Genomic DNA, 20,679 nt, shown 5'->3' with positions numbered 1-20,679 from the left:
CCATTAGATGACAGATAACATATTTAAGGAAAAACTGTAAAAAATAAATAATTTTTTTTCTTTCTGTTACAAGACAAAACATTACTAAATTCTTAATTTTTTTAAGAAAGCAAAAAGAAAAAAAAGTGTGTACATTTTTATATTTTACACAAAGTTCCCTATACTATTGCTAAAACGGATAAATATATTTATTTTATTTTTTTATGAATGAAAAAGGGTGAAAAATTTGTGTAGGTGTGTATGTAGTCTGCTATACTATTTCTAAAACTGGTAACTTTTTTTATTTTCTTTATTTCACATCATATACATTTTTATGATTTTGTTTTATCATTTATTTATTAATTATTATATTTTTTTTTTTTTATGAAAAAAGTGCCAGTAAAGAATCACACTGGTTTACTGCAAACGTTGACTCTCTGTGCTTATTTCCTATTGAGGTGCACCATGGCACCATGCAAAAGGCCGTGTTTTGGTCCACATCTGAGCCACACTTTTTGCGGCTCGGATGCGAACCCATTCACTTTAATGCGGCCGCAAAAGATACGGATAGCACTCCGCGTGCTGTCCACATCCGTTGCTCCGCTCCGTGGCCCCGCAAAATAAATATAACCTGTCCTATTCTTGTCCGTTTAGTTATATCAATGACTGTCCTTGCCATTCCGCAAATTGCGGAAAGCACACGAACACCATCCGTGTTTTGCAGGACCGCAATTTGCGGACCGCAAAACACACAACGGTCGTGTGCATGTAGCCTTAAGCTGTTTATGGAGTTGGAAGTTCCCTAGTGGCTAGGAAAAGCTGGCACCACCCCTTCCTCCCTAGGAAGAAGTGAACTTCAGTCTAGTGTGCGCTGGAGATGAGTACACCGCTAAGGAGCTGTGCTGACAGGGAAATCATCTGAGTGACAGCATACGTGCCAGCTCTTGACAGAAAGCGTTACAAAAAAGGATTGCAGAGCATTTTGTCAGAGAAAGCTAAACATATTTACACTGAGGCTGCAGACTACAAATCTTCACTGAGGCTTCTGCAGTGTCTGAGAACTTATACTCCAGTTATTATGTACTTACATAAGCTGTCGTCATTGGCAATATATCTGAATCTCTGGCAAACTTGTGCAACTCTTGAGAGATCTCCATGGGATAGTAGGGAAAAAATATAAATCCACAGCTCATCTGGAAGAAGGAGCCATAGAGAACTATTTTCTCCTTCACACATCTATTCAGAAAAATCCAGATACATGTTTATCATAATATCATACAAAATCAAAAATAACATAATACTGACTGTAATTTTGAAACGAGACAATAATTTGATTTTTAGTAAATATCAGTAATACAAGTGATTACTAGACACCATTAAAGGGAATTAGTTTAAGTGAAAGTAAATCAACAATCCCTTGAAGGATTCTTCATGCCCTATTTTTCTATAGCACTAACGTATTCCCCAGCCCTGTACATACAGTTAAACTCATAAGTTTACATACACTTTTAAGCCACATCTTTAAAATGCATGGGGTCATTTATCAAACTGGTGTAAAGTAGAACTGGCTTAGGTACCCACAGCAACCAATCAGATTCAACCTTTCATTTTCCAATTGAGCTGTGAAAAATGAAAGGTGGTATCTGATTGGTTGCAAATAAGCCAGTTCTAATTGGAACCAGTTTGATAAATGACCCCATCGGTTTTTCCCAATTCCTGGCATTTAACCCAAGTGCACATTCCCTCTTCTAGATCAGTTGAGATCATTACTATATTTGAAGAATATGAAAAGTCTGAATAATGCTAAAGACAATGCTTTATTTCAGCTTTTATTTGTTTCATCACACTCCCAGTGACTTCGAAAATTATATACACTGACCAAAAATATAAACGCAACACTTTCGGTTTTGCTCCCATTTTGCATGAGCTGAACTGAAAGATCTGAAACATTTTCTACATACACAAAAGACCAATTACTCTCAAATATTGTTCCCAAATCTGTCTAAATCTGTGTTAGTGAGCAGTTCTCCTTTGCCGAGATAATCCATCCCACCTCACAGGTGTGGTATATCAAGGTGCTGATTAGACAGCATGAATATTGCTCAGGTGTGCCTTAGCGTTCCCACAATAAAGGCCACTCTGAAATGTGCAGTTTGATCACACAGCACAATGCCACGGATATCGCAACGTTTGAGGGAGCGTGCAATTGGCATGCTGACTGCAGGAATGTCTACCAGAGCTGTTGCCCGTGCAATGAATGTTCATTTCTCTACCATAAGCCATCTCCAAAGGTGTTTCAGAGAATTTGGAAGTACATCCAACCTGTCTCACAACCACAGACCACGTGTAACCACACCAGCCTAGGACTTCCACATCCAGCATGTTCACCTCCATGATCATCTGAGATCAGCCACCCAAACAGCTGCAGCAACAATCGGTTTGCATAACCAAAGAATTTTTGCACAAACTGTCAGAAACCGTCTCAGGAAAGCTCATCTACATGCTCGTCGTCCTCATTGCGGTCTGGACCTGACTGCAGTTCGTTAACGTAACCGACTTGAGTGGGCAAATGCTCACATTCTATGGCGTCTGGCACTTTAGAGAGGCGTTCTGTTCAAGGAAGAGTCCCAGTTTTCACTCTTCAGGGCAGATGGCAGACAGCGTGTGTGGCGTCGTGTGGGTGAGCGGTTTGCTGACGTCAACGTTTTGGATCGAGTGTCCCATAGTGGGGGTGGGGTTATAGTATGGGCAGGCGTATGTCATGGACAACGAACACAGGTGCATTTTATTGATGGCATTTTGAACGCACAGAGATACCGTGACGAGATCCTGAGACCCATGGTTGAGCCAATAATCGACGACCATCACCTCATGTTGCAGTGTGATAATCACAGCCCCATATTGCAAGGATCTGTACACAACTCCTGGAAGCTGAAAACATCCCAGTTCTTGCATGGCCAGAATACTCACCGGACATGTCACCCATTGAGCATGTTTGGGATGCTCTGGATTGGCGTATACGACAGCATGTTCCAGTACCTACCAATATTCTGCAACTATTGAAGAGGAGTGGACCAACATTCCACAGTCCACAATCAACAACCTGATCAACTCTATGCAACGGAGATGTGTTGCACTGCGTAAGGCAAACAGTGGCCACACCAGATACTGACTGGTTTTCAAAACTATGCACATTTCAGAGTGGTCTTTTATTGTGGGCAGTCTAAGGCAAACCTGTGCAATATTCATGCTTATATTCATGTCTAATCAGCACCTTGATTTGCCACACCTGTGAGGTGGGATGGATTATCTCGGCAAAGGAGAAGTGCTCACTAACACAGATTTAGACAGATTTGTGAACAATATTTGAGAGTAATGGGTCTTTTGTGCATGTAGAAAATGTTTCAGATCTTTGAGTTCAGCTCATAGAAACATAGAATGTGTCGGCAGATAAGAACCATTTGGCCCATCTAGTCTGCCCAATATATCTGAATCCTATCAATAGTCCCTGGCCCTATCTTATATGAAGGATAGCCTTATGCCTATCCCATGCATGCTTAAACTCCTTCACTGTATTTGCAGCTACCACTTCTGCAGGAAGGCTACTCCATGCATCCACTACTCTCTCAGTAAAGTAATACTTCCTGATATTACTTTTAAACCTTTGCCCCTCTAATTTAAAACTGTGTCCTCTTGTGGTAGTTTTTCTTCTTTTAAATATGCTCTCCTCCTTTACCGAGTTGATTCCCTTTATGTATTTAAAAGTTTCTATCATATCCCCTCTGTCTCTTCTTTCTTCCAAGCTATACATATTAAGGTCTTTTAACCTTTCCTGGTAAGTTTTATCCTGCAATCCATGTACTAGTTTAGTAGCTCTTCTCTGAACTCTCTCTAGAGTATCTATATCCTCCTGGAGATATGGCCTCTAGTACTGCGCACAATACTCCAAGTGAGGTCTCACCAGTGTTCTGTACATGCAAAATGGGACAGTGTTGCGTTTATATTTTTGGTCAGTGTCAGTGTACATGTAGTTAGTATTTGGTAGAATTGCCTTTAAATTCACTAACTTAAGTCATATGTTTTGGGTAGCCTTCCACAAGCTTCTCATATTAAGTTTGTGGAATTTTGGCCTATTCTTCCTGACAGAACTGGTGTTAGGTTTGTAGACCTGGTGTAGGTTTGTATACCTGCTTACTCGCGCACACATTTTCAGTTCTTCTCATACTTCTATGGCCACTCCATTACCTTCCCATTGTTGTCCTTAAGCCATTTAGCCACAGCTTTGGAAGCATACTTGGGATCATTGTTCATTTGGAAGACCCATTTGCACCCAAACTTTAGCTTCCTGGCTGATGTTTTGAGATGTTGCTCAACATCTCCACATAATTTTATTTCCTTATAATGCCATACATTGTTATGTATGGGGGAAAAGGCCTCTCCCTTTTTTTCCACATACATAACAATGGTCATTATGGTCAAACAGTTAAATTTTTGTTTCATCAAACCAGGGGACCTTTCTCCAAAAAGTAAGATTTTTGCCCCCATGTGCAGTTGCAGAATGTAACCTGTCTTTTTTTTTAAGGCAGTTTTGGAGTAGTTGCTTCATCCTTGTTGAGCGGCCTTGCAGGTCATGTAGATATAAGACACCTTTTACTGTTGATATACAGTAGATATCTTTGTACCTGTTTTCTTCAATATCTCCACAATGTCATTTGCCAAAGTGCGTTCATCTCTAGGAGACAGAGGGCCAGATTTATCATGACTCTGACAGCTCACTCCACTTTAACATATGGCTAAAGTCAGTTTTAGCCAAGTCAGATTTATGATCGGCCCTTTAAGACTGTAATAAATGTGGTTTGACGGTAGCAGTTTATCCGTCAGTAAGCAGCTTTACAAAAGTCGCAAGTTTTTATGAAAAAGGCGCAAGTTTTTATGAAAAAGTCGCATGTTCTATTAAAAAGTCTCATAAGATAAGCATGGTCCTCACTGGAGTGAAATTGCGACTTTTTTGCAACTTTTTAAATAGTCCCAATAGTAAATCTGTCTAGAGATTCATTTACATAAGAAAACACGCCCACTTTCAGAAAACTGGCGAGCATAGTGCAGAGCAGAAACAAGTCGCAAATTTGTGCGCAGTTTTAGCGTTTGGGACTTTTTGGGGGACTTTTTCACTCCATTATTCTGACCTGAGCTAATGATAAATCTGGCCCAGAATGTCTACCCTTCCTGAACACTATGATGGCTTCATGGTTTTTAAACTTGCATATGATTGTTTTTAACAGATGAACGTGATACTTCCATGGTCCCCTCCTATGCAGACTAGCAATGGGAAGCATACTTACCTGCCCCCTGGAGTTGCTACTTTAGTCCCGGGTCTCTGCTGCCTTGGGTACCGCTGTCAACATCCGCTCTGACACAACTGCAGCCAATCACTGGTCGCAGCAGTGACCTAATTCCCTTGCGTCACATGACCTATTGACAAGATGCAAGGGAAGCAGAGGAGCAGGTACCCAGCGCCGAGGAGCAGGTAAGCATGCTTCTTTTTGCAGGTCTGCCTAGGAGGTAGGGAGTTGCCAGCCCCCCCCCCCCCCCCCTTTAAAAGATGGCTAACTCCTTTAATTTAATTTATACATATTTCAGTTTTAAATAAAGTTTTAGATTCATTTTGTCATTCAGCTTACCCTTTGATGATTTTGTGTGGACCTTTCCCATTTATTTTTGCAAAGGTGCTCACTGACTGCCCCTGAAATAGTCCAATATATTACTTCAGAATGATATCTCTTGGGGTTCCTTCACATACAGTTTTGTCCCCTGGTGTATCTTTTTTTTTAACCAAAAAAGCTCCACAAAAACCACCTATTTGGCAGTGTTTTTTTTAAGTGTTTTTGCCCATATAGTCTGTTTCACCACTTGCTGTTTTTTAATGGCATATTATTATTAATCAATCAAACTAGCTTAAAACATAGCATGAGAACGTAAGGAAATACTGTACTTTTTCCTGTTTCAGATCATTTGTCCCTACTGTATTTATATTCACTCTAATTTTAAATAATAAGAAAGTCCAAAATTCCCCCCCCCCCCAAAAAAAAATGCTAAAACATTTTGCAGTATGCTGAGAAAACAAAAAAACACTTTTTGAATGCAGCGTCCCAAAAGGTGAAATTTTGCTGTGGTCAAAAACCTATTACAAATTATTTTTAGCCCAAAATGCATACAAAGCAAAATCAAAATTGGCTCCAAAGGTAGCCATAGTCTGTTTTATACAATCATACATCAAGTCCAGGGGATAACCACTTTTTTATAACAACTATAGCACAGAGCTGCATTCAAAATTCTGCTGCTAGCTTGTTCTTAACTCACAGTAAACCTTGCTGGTTTTGTGTCTATCTTCTGTGTCTATATATGTCTTGCCTGGGTTCTACAGTTCTATGGAAAGACAATAAGCCTCTTAAAATGAAAACTCACAGACATATTAGTTAACATAATTGTTAGCAGAATTGTGAATGCAGCTCTGGACTTGAATATAGACTACAACTCAATACAAGATGAAAAACAAGGTACACGTTAAAGGGAATGTGTCAACACCCTAGAGTGTTTTTAACTGTTTGTATGGCACTATAGCTCTGCTATAGCCCTTTGTAAATATGCCTTTATGTCCACATCAATATTTTCATAAATTTGCTAATTAAGATGAAAATATCCAAAATGGCTGTACTTTTTGGGCTGGAGCCTCCACCCCAGGCTCCTCCACCCTCCTTTTTTCTTCACCTCCAAGCTGCATCATGATGCCACACAAATATCGCTGGCAGGGGAGGACAGGGAACTATAAGTGGCCCTGGGAAAAAACTTTGAGTGGCCCCATTTTGTTGAGAGGTCCAAATTAACAGAAGACAGGGCAACACAAGTAAGCATGGCCAGCAATACCATAGTGCAAAATACCATCACAGCAGAAGCAAATAACACAGTGTAGCACAATATACTAACTCAAAAGCTGTCCCTCTGTGGTGGACATCAATAGCTATCATCTTCTGTCCTCCTCCTCCAGTTGTCTGGTGAGATGCGGGCCACAGTAGTTGAATTCAGGAAAGCCTGTGTGGTTGCTGGCTGGGTACATCAGTACCTGATTATTGTTGAGAGCTCATTATGTACCCAGCCAGAAGCAGAAAATGGGGCTTGAGTGGACCCCTGAGGCATCAGCCCACCGGGGAATTTCCCTTTAGGGTCTATCGCCAATCCGCCTCTGATCGCTGGAACATGCGCAGTTCAGTTAATAAATCCACTGTCAGCAAAAGATTACAGACTGCGTGGGCAAACACAGAAAGGGAACGTGCATCTACGCAGTCTGTCATCATCTGCAGTCACTTCAATATCTGAGCTGCGCATGCGCCAGTGAGATCTGTGCGGGATTTGGAGCGGCAGCATGATGACGTTGCTGGAGCTAGGAGGTGGAGAGAATAGGATGGAAGGTGAGGGCTCACTGCTGATGGGCACGGTTGCGCTCCAGCATAGGTAAGTACAGACCCTAGGGCTCTTTTCATATTAGCATATTTATAAAAAACTGTTTTTTGAGGGGATAGTGAACACTGATTTGGACATAAAGGTATAATTACAAAGGGCTATGGCAGAGCTATGGTGCCATAGAGTCAAATGTTCTAGAGTGGTGACAAATTCTCTTGCTACGTAATGTATGTACCGTACTGTGGTTTAAAGAACGCGAACACTTACAAGCATTTGATGTCTTCATGTAGGCCACAGCCACATTCTTGTATTCATTAGCATTACCCATGCAGTTATTTTCTCTCTGGATAAAACTTTCCGTTTTATTAGCTGCATTGATTTCTGGAAGAAATGTTATCCACATTTATAGCTGATAATTAGTATATGATGCACATCACGTGTTATAAAATAAAACACAAAAAAAGAACCCAACACAATTTTATGACTGACCTTTCTATAGGGAATGTAAATGTGATATACACCATGACAGGCAGCACTCCAGCCAATGAAGTGAAAAAGATGTGGCTTTACTCCCCATGTTCATGAGGCAATGTTTCACCTCCGCACTGGAGTTATTTTCAAGTTGGAGCACAGCTTTTTCTTTAATCTGAGATCGATTGGCGGTCAATGAGACCAATAATATGGATGTGTGCATGGCCCCGTAGAAAATAATGGTCAGTGTGGTATCCACCAAAAATGCAGGTAGCTCATGGATGAAGGATATGGTCATGTGAATGATTTCTCACTATGTGCATGGAAATAGTAGTGCAGGTGGCAGTACTTCTACTGGCCTTGGCCGGTAAACAGCCCAAACTTACCTGTTGACAGATACCAACTAGTAACAAAATACAGTAGTCTCTGCCAATGAGCTACAAATATTTCAGTGTGAAATAAAAAGAGCGTCTAATTTAGGATGTAATGGCAAACCTGGTTCCCACCACAGTGCTCTTTATTTCACGTAAGTGCAAAAGGTGTACCCCCCAATTAGTAGTCTGTTACCTCTGTACCAAGGACTTACTAAATCTATGTTATAGACATAAGAGGCCGCATAAAGGTTATGTGCATTATTCCCCTTCATGTCCTAATCAATAGGTCACTGTGCTTGAGCTGTCCACAATAGGGTATAAAATGGAGGTCAATTGCCATAGAAGTGACTTCAAAGGGCCCCTGACCATTCAGGGGCATGGGGCCTAGATATTCCTGATAGCAGCCAAGGCTGTATATCTGTACTTTTATTTAAAGTGTAACTGTCATTTTTTTATTTTATTTGTAGGGGCAGTGATACTGACCATTTTTGTAATATACTTTAATTACCACAAGAATTGTACATTTTGTGCTCCCCGTCATCTGTACGCGCTCCACACTGATATATATATATATATATATATATATTTATATATATAGTGCTCTGCCTGGATGCTATTTCTGTATTGATACTATAGAGCCTGTATGCCGGGAGCTATGTATAACAAGACAGCAGCTACACATGAGCGCTAGCTATGGAGAAGGCAGGGAGACACATAACAGCTGTTCTAAACCATATAGCTATATATTATACCGTCCCTCTATAGTATAGAAGAGCTGTTACAGCTTCCTGCCTTCTTAGTAGCAAGAGCTCACAGATTGCAGCAATTCATCTGTAGCTGCAGTCTTGTTACACATCACTCCGGCCACACAGGCTTACATAGGAACAATACCAAAATGGAAGCCAGGCAGGGAAGAAAATAGACCACTTAAAAGCTTTTTAATTAATAGAAATGAACGATTTAATTAATTAAAGTATATTACAAAAATGGTCAGTATCACTGCCTCTACACATTACATTATATTACAAAAAAGAAAATAATGACCATTACACTTTAATCCAAGTGCTTTTAAGGTTGCAATACCATGTCATGTTGTATTCTAATATATTCTAATACAGTTGCAAGAAAAAGTATGTGAACCCTTTGGAATGATATGGATTTCTGTGCAAATTGGTCATAAAATGTGATCTGATCTTCATCTAAGTCACAACAATAGACAATCACAGTCTGCTTAAACTAATAACACACAAAGAATTAAATGTTACCATGTTTTTATTGAACACACCATGTAAACATTCACAGTGCAGGTGGAAAAAGTATGTGAACCCTTGGATATAATAACTGGTTGAACCTCCTTTGGCAGCAATAACTTCAACCAAACGTTTCCTGTAGTTGCAGATCAGACGTGCACAACGGTCAGGAGTAATTCTTGACCATTCCTCTTTACAGAACTGTTTCAGCAATATTCTTGGGGTATCTAGTGTGAATCGCTTTCTTGAGGTCATGCCACAGCATCTCAATAGGGTTGAGGTCACTGACTGGGCCACTCCAGAAAGCATATTTTCTTCTGTTTAAGCCATTCTGTTGTTGATTTACTTCTATGCTTTGGGTCGTTGTCCTGTTGCAACACCCATCTTCTGTTGAGCTTCAGCTGGTGGACAGATTACTTTAAGTTCTCCTGCAAAAAGTCTTGATAAACTTGGGAATTTATTTTTACTTTGATGATAGCAATCCGTCCAGGTCCTGATGCAGCAAAGCAGCCCCAAACAATGATGCCCCCACCACCATACTTCACAGTTGGGATAAGATTTTGATGTTAGTGTGCTGTGCCTCTTTTTCTCCACACATAGTGTTGTGTGTTTCTTCCAAACAACTCAACTTTGGTTTCATCTGTCCACAGGATATTTTGCCAGTACTGCTGTGGAACATCCAGGTGCTCTTGTGCAAACCGTAAACGTGCACCAATGTTTTTTTTGGACGGCAGTGGCTTCCTCTATGGTATCCTCCCATGAAATACATTCTTGTTTAGTGTTTTACGTATCGTAGATTCGCTAACAGGGATGTTAGCATATGTCAGAGACTTTTGTAAGTCTTTAGCTGACACTCTAGGATTCTTCTTCACCTCATTGAGCAGTCTGCGCTGTGCTCTTGCAGTCATCTTTACAAGATGGCCACTCCTAGGGAGAGTAGCAGCAGTGCCGAACTTTCTCCATTTATAGACCATTTGTCTTACCGTAGACTGATGAACAGCAAGACTTTTGGAGATACTTTTATAACCCTTTCCAGCTTTATGCAAGTCAACAATTCTTAATCGTAGGTCTTCTGAGAGCTCTTTTGTGCGAGGCATCATTCACATCAGGCAATGCTTCTTGTGAAAAGCAAACCCAGAACTGGTGTGTGTTTTTTATAGGGCAGGGCAGCTGTGACCAACACCTCCAATCTCATCTCATGGATTGGAATCCAGTTGGCTGACACCTCAATCCAATTAGCTCTTGGAGATGTCATTAGTCTAGGGGTTCACATACTTTTTCCACCTGCACTGTGAATGTTTACATGGTGTGTTCAATAAAAACATGGTAACATTTAATTCTTTGTGTGTTATTCGTTTAAGCAGAATGTGATTGTCTATTGTTGTGACTTAGATGATCAGATTACATTTTATGACCAATTTGTGCAGAAATCAATATCATTCCAAAGGGTTCACACTTTTTCTTGCTACTGTATATTGATATATACTATATGTTATCATGTTCACTAATAGGGTCCTGGCATAATTATATATTTGTTGATAGCTTCAGTCCTTGGTGATTCTATGGTGACCAGATTTATAATGATAAATATATATTTAATCAGGAGTCCATTGAATGTAAAATATTTTCTTAAAGGGGTTGACCCATAAAGCCATTTCTACAGCAAGATGGTACGACGCCTGGCTCCAGGTGGCCAGGCTTATGGAAACTGCTGAGCAGACAGCTCACTGTTTCAGCCAGTCTCATTGCAGTGAATGGGAGCAATGTAAACAGCGTGGCAGAACAAGCTAAACTGCTTTCAGAAATCCTGAGCTATACTATTTGCTCTTATTCACTGCAATAGGAGCTACAGAAACAATGGAGTGGCGGTCTGCTCAGCAGTTTCTGTCAGCCCAGCCACCCAGGGCCAGAACTTGGTCCAATCTCGCAGTGGAAACTGCAAAATGGGACAACCTTTTTAATATCTCTTTCTCTTATATATAAAAATGAGTTTCTGTCTGTCCGTCTGTCTGTTCTTTATGCACGACCAAACGACTGGACCGATCGGCACCAAATTTGTCACACAGGTACATCAGGTGTCAGGGAAGGTTCTAGACCAGGTCTCAGCTCTCTAGCACGTACCATTCCTAAGATATTCCCCCCCCCCCCCAAAAAAAAACGCAAATATGGCACCATAACATAGCCAATAGAAGCCTGCAGGTCTATCACTTATATCCCAACTGCCATACACATGATCACATGACCCTTATCAGCCAATTGAAGCTCGCAGGGCCTTACACTCGACATACAAACAGTTTTACACCAGGTTTCCATAACAACCCAGCCATTTCTCGTCACTGCTGGAGGTCACCTTTAAAGGGGCAGGGCACTGTGGGTGACACTGTTAAGGGAGTGAGGTGCTTTTGAGGTCACAGTTAAGTGGGCAGAGTTCTCTGGAGGTCACAGTTAAGTGGACGCTCCGCTATGGAGGTCAGTGTTAAGGGGCGGGTGCAGTGGAGGTCTCCGTTAAGGGGACAGGGAATGGTGGAGGTCACAGTTAAGGGGGCGATTCGCTCTGGAGGTCAGTGTTAAGGGGTAAGGTGCTGTAGAGGTCACTGTTAAGGAGGCGAGGTGTTGTGGAGCTGTAAAGGACCCTGAAGAAGCTCCAGTAGAAGTGAGTCCTAGCTTTCAGCAGCTTTTTCAGACTTTCATATGATAGGGCATGATTTACTTGTATTAGTTAACAGCTTATACTGTATTTCTTTAACCTTCGTTTTTGATATTATGGGATGACATCTGTGGATTTACGGAACTAATTACTAGTTTTCCATAATGTTACCCTAAGTGGCAATATTTACATGTTACAATCTTTGTTCAACAGAAAATTAATATTGCAATTTTGATATATTTAATATACTTTCATACAAACCTGTGTCGTTATCAGCCTGTGTCTGGTCCATATTCTTTTTGAAGTCAGCTGAGGTTGGTCTCTGAATACTATGTCGAGACCTGTAAAGGAGAGTTACAAATATGGAGCATCTCTAAGGGTAGGTTCACACTGAGGTTTTTGGAGGAGGATTTGAGGCAGATTTTCCTGCAGGTTTTTCAACTAAAGCCAGAAGTGGATCCAGCAGGAAGAAGAAACATATTTCCTAATGGCTTTGGCTGAAAAACCTGTGCATCAAAGAGAATGAAGAAGTGATATGACCTGTAAGATAAAATATAGACGTGTATCGCTGCTACAAACTGCAATTCCACAGGAGCTTTTTAAAAAGTGAGTTAAGTATATAAAAAGTCATGAATTATTTTTTAAAAATGTACATAAATGTATAATCTCGAAGGATTAATGGCAGCCGTGGCATCAGATGTCTCCAGCACATGTCCATGGTTTAGATGCAGGAGAGAAAAAGGAGTTATGTAAAAAATGAACACTCATTTGCAGAAGAAATATGAACATATGAACAAAGGGAAATGCCCTTAATACAGCACATAGCGCCTGCGCAGTCAGCAAAGTGTTAGCCTAGAATACAGAGAGAGATCTAGTGCTTGGGCTGTTGCTTGTAAAAATGTAAAAGAAAATGTCCCTAAGGAGTAGCCCTAATTCAGAACTGTTCAGTGACATAGTCACTCCTGCCATGTTACACTTGATATCATAGGGCTGGGTCTGATGCCTTCCTTGGTTCTAAATATATAGTATAGCTTATGTACAGAACCATATACTTAAAAAACACAGCTCATGCATTGAACATAATACACTCATGATTATATGGAGCTATTATAGGGAGGGATGCCATAGTAACCCCTTATGCCTCCAATTTCATATGGAGCACGCTGCAGTTTTTGTCCGTCCGCCTCTTGGAATGCTGTGGCTGCATCTCCAGCCCATCCCCATTATAGTGAATGGGGCCGGGGCAGACTTCCGGAAGCACACGTGTGCAAACGTTAGTACGGATCCGGCAGGCTGTTCCCCTGCCAGACAAGCCTAACGCGAGTGTGAAAGAAGCCTTAAGCGCAGGATCAATTAAAAGATTATTAAATATAAGAGTGCCTTCAGATGTGGTAGAATTTTCCAGTACTAAATCTACAACATAAAGATTGCAGATTTCATGTAGCTGATTGTCTCTATTCACTCAACTGAAATGTAATATGCACAGAAATCTGCATTCTAATTTACAAAGAAAATACCCATCTTGTTCCATTGCGGAAAAATATGCACCAGAATCCACAGTATAAACCACAATAAAAACAGCAAATTATGTTTTGGAAAATTCCATCACGTCAGGGCACCGTAATACTTAAATACTGTACAGTAGACTGTATGGGCTCCAAAAAAAAGAAATAAATTGTTGGAGGGACCTCGATAGTATGCCAAAAATCAACATGATCAAGCAAACAATAATAGACACAAGAATTGATCCCTATAGTAAAGCTAAAAGGGTAGTAGTCTATGAATAGTGATGAGGCATCACATAAACCAGGATATGTAAGGTGTAAGTGCTAATAAGTTTTGGAAATTTCTTCTTTTCAGCCCCATTTACAAAAATTCCAAAAAGGCACTGATAGAAAATTTGGTATTAAAGGGTTTTCCGAGATTTTACCACTGATGACCATCCTCCAGATAAGTTATCAGTATCTGATCTGTGGGGGTCCAAAACCCGGGACTTGCGATCAGCTGTTTGAGAAGGCAGTAGCACTCTAGGCCATGTGACGTTATGGGCCTTGGCGCAGATCAAGCCCATTGACAGGAATGGGGCTAAGCTGAAGTACCAAACATAGCAGCTGTACAATATACGGCGCTGTGCCTGGTAAGCTGAGGGAAGGCCGCGACGCTACTGCGAGTGCTGGTGCCTTCTCAAACAGCTGATCAGCAGGGGTCCTGGGTGTTGTACCCCACAAATCAGATCCTGATGACCTATCCTGAGGCATTTTAACCACCTCAGCCCCCCTAGCTTAAACACCCTTAACCACTTCAGCCCCGCTAGCTGAAACCCCCTTCATGACCAGAGCACTTTTTACACTTCGGCACTACACTACTTTCACCGTTTATCGCTCGGTCATGCAACTTACCACCCAAATGAATTTTACCTCCTTTTCTTCTCACTAATAGAGCTTTCATTTGGTGGTATTTTATTGCTGCTGACATTTTTACTTTTTTTGTAATTAATCAAAATGTAACGATTTTTTTGCAAAAAATGACATTTTCCACTTTCAGCTGTAAAATTTTGCAAAAAAAACTACATACATATATAAATTTTTCACCAAATTTATTGTTCTACATGTCTTTGATAAAAAAAAAATGTTTGGGCAAAAGAAAAAAGGGTTTGGGTAAAAGTTATAGCGTTTACACACTATGGTACAAAAATGTGAATTTCCGCTTTTTGAAGCAGCTCTGACTTTCTGAGCACCTGTCATGATTCCTGAGGTTCTACAATGCCCAGACAGTAGAAAACCCCCACAAATGACCCCATTTCGGAAAGTAGACACCCTAGGGTATTCGCTGATGGGCATAGTGAGTTCATAGAACTTTTTATTTTTTGTCACAAGTTAGCGGAAAATGATGATGATTTTTATTTATATTTTTTTTTCTTACAAAGTCTCATATTCCACTAACTTGCTACAAAAAATAAAAAATTCTAGGAACTCACCATGCCTCTCACAGAATACCTTGGGGTGTCTTCTTTCCAAAATGGGGTCACTTGTGGCGTAGTTATACTGCCCTGGCAATTTAGGGGCCCATATGTGTGAGAAGTACTTTGCAATCAAAATGTGTAAAAAATGACCGGTGAAATCCGAAAGGTGCACTTTGGAATGTGGGTCCCTTTGCCCACCTTGGCAGCAAAAAAGTGTCACACATATGGTATCGCCGTACTCAGGAGAAGTTGGGGAATGTGTTTTGGGGTGTCATTTTACATATACCCATGCTGGGTGAGAGAAATATCTTGGCAAAAGACAACTTTTCCCATTTTTTTATACAAAGTTGGCATTTGACCAAGATATTTTTCTCACCCAGCATGGGTATATGTAAAATGACACCCCAAAACACATTCCCCAACTTCTCCTGAGTACGGCGATACCAGATGTGTCACACTTTTTGCATGCCTAGGTGGGCAAAGGGGCACATATTCCAAAGTGCACCTTTCGGATTTTGCAGGCCATTTTTTACACATTTTGATTGCAAAGTACTTCTCACACATATGGGCCCCTAAATTGCCAGGGCAGTATAACTACGCCACAAGTGACCCAATTTTGGAAAGAAGACACCCCACGGTATTCCGTGAGGGGCACGGCGAGTTCCTAGAATTATTATTTTTTTTGTCACAAGTTAGCGGAAAATGATGATTTTTTTTTTTTCGCTTTTTTCCTTACAAAGTCTCATATTCCACTAACTTGCGACAAAAAATAAAAAAATTTAGGAACTCGCCATGCCCCTCACGGAATACCTTGGGGTGTCTTCTTTCCAAAATGGGGTCACTTGTGGCGTAGTTATACTGCCCTGGCAATTTAGGGGCCCAAATGTGTGAGAAGTACTTTGCAATCAAAATGTGTAAAAAATGACCGGTGAAATCCGAAAGGTGCATTTTGGAATGTGTCACACATCTGGTATCGCCGTACTCAGGAGAAGTTGGGGAATGTGTTTTGGGGTGTCATTTTACATATACCCATGCTGGGTGAGAGAAATATCCTGGCAAAAGACAACTTTTCCCATTTTTTGATACAAAGTTGGCATTTGACCAAGATATTTATCTCACCCAGCATGGGTATATGTAAAATGACTACCCAAAACACATTCCCCAACTTCTCCTGAGTACGGCGATACCACATGTGTGACACTTTTTTGCAGCCTAGATGCGCAAAGGGGCCCAAATTCCTTTTAAGAGGGCATTTTTAAACATTTGGATCCCAGACTTCTTCTCACGCTTTAGGGCCCCTATAATGCCAGGGCAGTATAAATACCCCACATGTGACCCCATTTTGGAAAGAAGACACCCCAAGGTATTCAATGAGGGGCATGGCGAGTTCATAGAATTTATATTTTTTGGCTCAAGTTAGCGGAAATTGATTTTTTATTTTTTTTTCTCACAAAGTCTCCCTTTCCGCTAACTTGGGACAAAAATTTCAATCATTCATGGACTCAATATGCCCCTCAGCGAATACCTTGGGGTGTCTTCTTTCCAAAATGGGGTCATTTGTGGGGTGTTTGTACTGCCCTGGCATTTGAGGGTCTCTGCAATCATTACATATATGGCCAGCATTAGGAGTTTCTGCTATTCTCCTTATATTGAGCATACAGATAATGAGATATTTTTTTTTCCGTTCAGCCTCTGGGCTGAAAGAAAAAATGAACGGCACAGATTTCTTCATTCGCATCGATCAATGTGGATGAGAAAATCTCTGCCCAAAAAAAAAAAAAGAGGGGAAAGGCATCTGCCAGGACATAGGAGCTCCGCCCAACATCCATACCCACTTAGCTCGTATGCCCTGGCAAACCCGATTTCTCCATTCACATCAATCGATGTGCGGGGATTTTTTATATTTTTTATATACAAAGTGTTTGCCAAAGCATATGAACGTATCTTTTACTGCAGAGGAGAAATCTCATCTCGCAGCGCCGCATACACCGACTTTTGTGTATACTGACAGCAGCGCAATTCTTCTGTCAGAATGCACATCAGTGCTGCAGCTAGTCGATCGGTTGGACCACCTGGAAGGGAAAAAAAACTAAACAAAAAAGAAAAAACCAGGCCGCAACGCAATAAATTTATTAACTTTATAATAACATTTGAACGGAACATATAAACTTTATTTAACTTTTTGAACACAACGTTAACTTTTTTGCTTAGTGGTGATTTTTTTTTTTTTTTACCTTTATAGGACAAACCTCTCCTTCCCCATGGGACAATGTGCAAAGCGCAAATAGCCCAAAGATGTGGCGAAGTACATTATGCACTTTGTTCCAGGTGAAAGGAGAGGTTTGCAGCAGCTGTGAGTGAAAGGGCTCTAATAGCCCTGTGTGCCTGTCCTCTGAGATGCAATCCCTATGCTAAGTGTACCTGTGTGTGGTACTTCCGGAAACACTCCCCTAAGCATAGGGCAGGGTGGTCAGGGCAGTCAGGACAGAAATAGCGGGTGTCACGCCTTATTCCACTCCTGCTACAGACACAACATCTTTTTCGGGGTGACGGTTGGGTTGAGGTACCAGCAACGACATTGGGGAAATGTCGCTCGTGTAGACGGCTCACTACACTGGTGGATGGGGCCACGGAACCTCCTGGATACAGGAGGTTCTCGATGATCTCTTCCTGAAATTTGAGAAGGATCCTGTTCTCCCAGCCTTACTGAAGAGAACAAAACTATTATATACAGCCAATTGAATTAAATATACAGACACCTTCTTATACCAGCATCTGGTGCGTCGGGAAACTAAATAGGGAGCCAACATCTGGTCACTGAAGTACACCCCTCCCATGAGCGAATTACAGTCGTGGACACAGAGGGGCTTTTCAATGACACTGGTTGCTCGTTCTATTTGTATTGTCGTGTCTGCGTGAATAGAGAAGAGCATGTAAACGTCACGCTTATCTCTCCATTTCACCGCGAGCAGTTCTTCATTACACAAGGCAGCCCTCTCCCCCCTTGCAAGACGGGTGGTAACGAGCCGTTGGGGGAAGCCCCGGCGACTAGGTCGCGCGGTGCCACAGCAGCCAATCTGTTCTAGGAACAAATGCCTGAAGAGGGGCACACTTGTGTAGAAATTGTCCACATAAAGATGGTACCCCTTGCCAAATAAGGATGACACCAAGTCCCAGACTGTCTTCCCACTGCTCCTCAGGTAGTCAGGCCAACCGACCGGCTCCAGGGTCTGATCTTTACCCTCATAGATCTGAAATTTGTGGGTATAGCCTGTGGCCCTTTCACAGAGCTTATACAATTTGACCCCATACCGGGCGCACTTGCTTGGGATGTATTGTTTGAAGCCAAGGCACCCAGTAAAATGTATAAGGGACTTGTCTACGCAGATGTTTTGCTCAGGGGTATACAAATCTGCAAATTTGTTGTTGAAGTGGTCTATGAGGGGCCGAATTTTGTGGAGCCGGTCCAAAGCTGGGTGGCCTCTGGGACGGGAGGTGGTGTTATCGCTAAAGTGCAGGAAATGCAGGATGGCCTCAAATCGTGCCCTGGACATGGCAGCAGAGAACATGGGCATGTGATGAATTGGGTTTGTGGACCAATATGACCGCAATTCATGCTTTTTGGTTAGACCCATGTTGATGAGAAGGCCCAGAAAAAAATTTAATTCGGAAACTTGGACTGGTTTCCACCGGAAAGGCTGGGCATAATAGCTTCCCGGGTTGGCGGCTATAAATTGAGTGGCATACCGATTTGTTTCTGCCACGACTATGTCCAAGAGCTCCACAGTCAAGAACAGCTCAAAAAATCCCAGGGCCGAACCGATCTGAGCTGTCTCAACCCGAACTCCAGATTGGGCGGTGAAAGGGGGAACTAATGGTGCGGCTGAAGTTGGGGACTGCCAATCAGGGTTTGCCAGCACCTCAGGGACTCTAGGGGGTCTACGGGCCTGTCTGTGCGGTGGCTGCGACGGGGTAACTATTGCACGTGCCACCGTACCAGCTTCAACTGCCCTTCTGGTGCTCGCCACTTTACCATGTTGTACGGCAGTGCTGGTACTAGGTCCAGGGTTGGCTGTGCTGCTGGTGTATGCCTCACCATGTAATCCGACAGCGCCAGCCCCACTCTGCTGCCCTTGAAGCTGATCCTGCGCAACCTGTGGTCTAGCAACACGGGGCCGGGTACGCCTGGTGCTATCAGGGACCTCAACCTCATCGTCCGAACTTTGGGTCAGACTGCCACTGCTTTCTACAGGTTCATATTCTGACCCGCTGGATTCGTCAGATGAGGGTTCCCATTCCTCATCCGACTGGGTCAGAATCCTGTAGGCCTTTTCAGAAGAATACCCCTTGTTTGACATTTGGACTACTAAATTTAGGGGGTATTCCCTGAGACTACCCGAGAAAAAAAGCAAGCCTGTCTTACAAATGGGAGGCTAGCGAAGTACCGGAGACCGCTGCGATTGATAAAAAATATCAAAACAGATTTTTTTTATCGCCGCAGCGCTTGTAAAGTGATTGTGCAGTGATGAAAAAATATATATATTTTTGTCACTGCGGCGGGGCGGGCATGGGTGAACGCATGTGTGGGCGACCGATCAGGCCTGATCGGGCAAACACTGCGTTTTGGGTGGAGGGTGAGCTAAGGTGACACTAATACTATTATAGATCTGACTGTGATCAGTTTTGATCTTTTACAGATACTATAAAAGTACAAATGCTGATTAGCGATATGCTAATCAGCGAATCAGTGACTGCGGTGCGGTGGGCTGGGCGCTAAACGATCGCTAACTACCTAACCAAGGGGCCTAAACTATCCTAAAACCTAACGGTCAATACCAGTGAAAAAAGAAAGTGACAGTTTACACTGATCACTTTTTTCCCTTTCACTAGGTGATTGACAGGGGCGATCAAGGGGTTAATTGGGGTGATGGGGGTGATCTGGGGGCTAAGTGTGGTGTTTGGTGTACTCACTGTGAACTGTGCTCCTCTGCTGAGACCAACCGACGAAAAGAATCAGCAGAGGAGCACAGCAGCCATTTAACACCTTATATTTATAAATATAAGGTGTTAAATGGCCTGTGATTCGTTTTTTTTTAAATCATCAGCCTGCCAGCGATGATCATTGGCTGGCAGGCTGATGATGTAACCCCCCCTCGAACTTTTGCCGGCCCGCGATGCGCATGCGCGGGCCGGCTGTGAGCGTCATCTCGCGTCTCACGAGATGACGCATCCCTGCGTGACTCTGTCTGAGACTGCCGCCTCCGGACCGCGATCCTGCGTTAGGCGGTCCGGAGGCGGTTAAGTAAAAAGCAATTTGAAGAACAAATGCTAAATAAGAGATATCTCTAGCCCACACTGTCTCATAAATATGCATGGCTATATTAGTAATTTACTGCATTCATTATCTGTTCCCTTACAGATGGAAATAAATATAATTTGGCTATAGTGTATATATAAGAACATGTTTTTCTCTTTTGTCAATAATGCGTTATTCATCTATGAATCGGCATTATCTCCCAAGACCTGCTGATTGTAATA

At 42.0% G+C, this 20,679-nt stretch overlaps 1 protein-coding gene across 1 annotated transcript in view; it reads right to left on the bottom strand.

Moving 5' to 3' along the window:
• Positions 1-4,705: 4,705 nt before the first annotated feature.
• Positions 4,706-20,679, bottom strand: part of LOC122927966 — a 56,615-nt gene continuing 40,641 nt past the window's right edge. The window contains exons 4-7 of the mRNA XM_044280356.1: positions 12,441-12,520; positions 7,705-7,818; positions 5,661-5,722; positions 4,706-4,711 (exon numbers count right to left, since the gene is read on the bottom strand). Coding sequence (XP_044136291.1) covers positions 4,706-4,711; positions 5,661-5,722; positions 7,705-7,818; positions 12,441-12,520 — 262 coding nt within the window. The remainder of the gene's footprint in view (positions 4,712-5,660; positions 5,723-7,704; positions 7,819-12,440; positions 12,521-20,679) is intronic.

The sequence above is a fragment of the Bufo gargarizans genome, chromosome 1 (assembly GCF_014858855.1).
Source record: "Bufo gargarizans isolate SCDJY-AF-19 chromosome 1, ASM1485885v1, whole genome shotgun sequence".
Taxonomy (NCBI): Eukaryota; Metazoa; Chordata; class Amphibia; order Anura; family Bufonidae; genus Bufo; species Bufo gargarizans.
The sequence above is the reverse complement of the archived record's forward strand: the minus strand, read 5'-3'. Positions and strand labels throughout refer to the sequence as shown.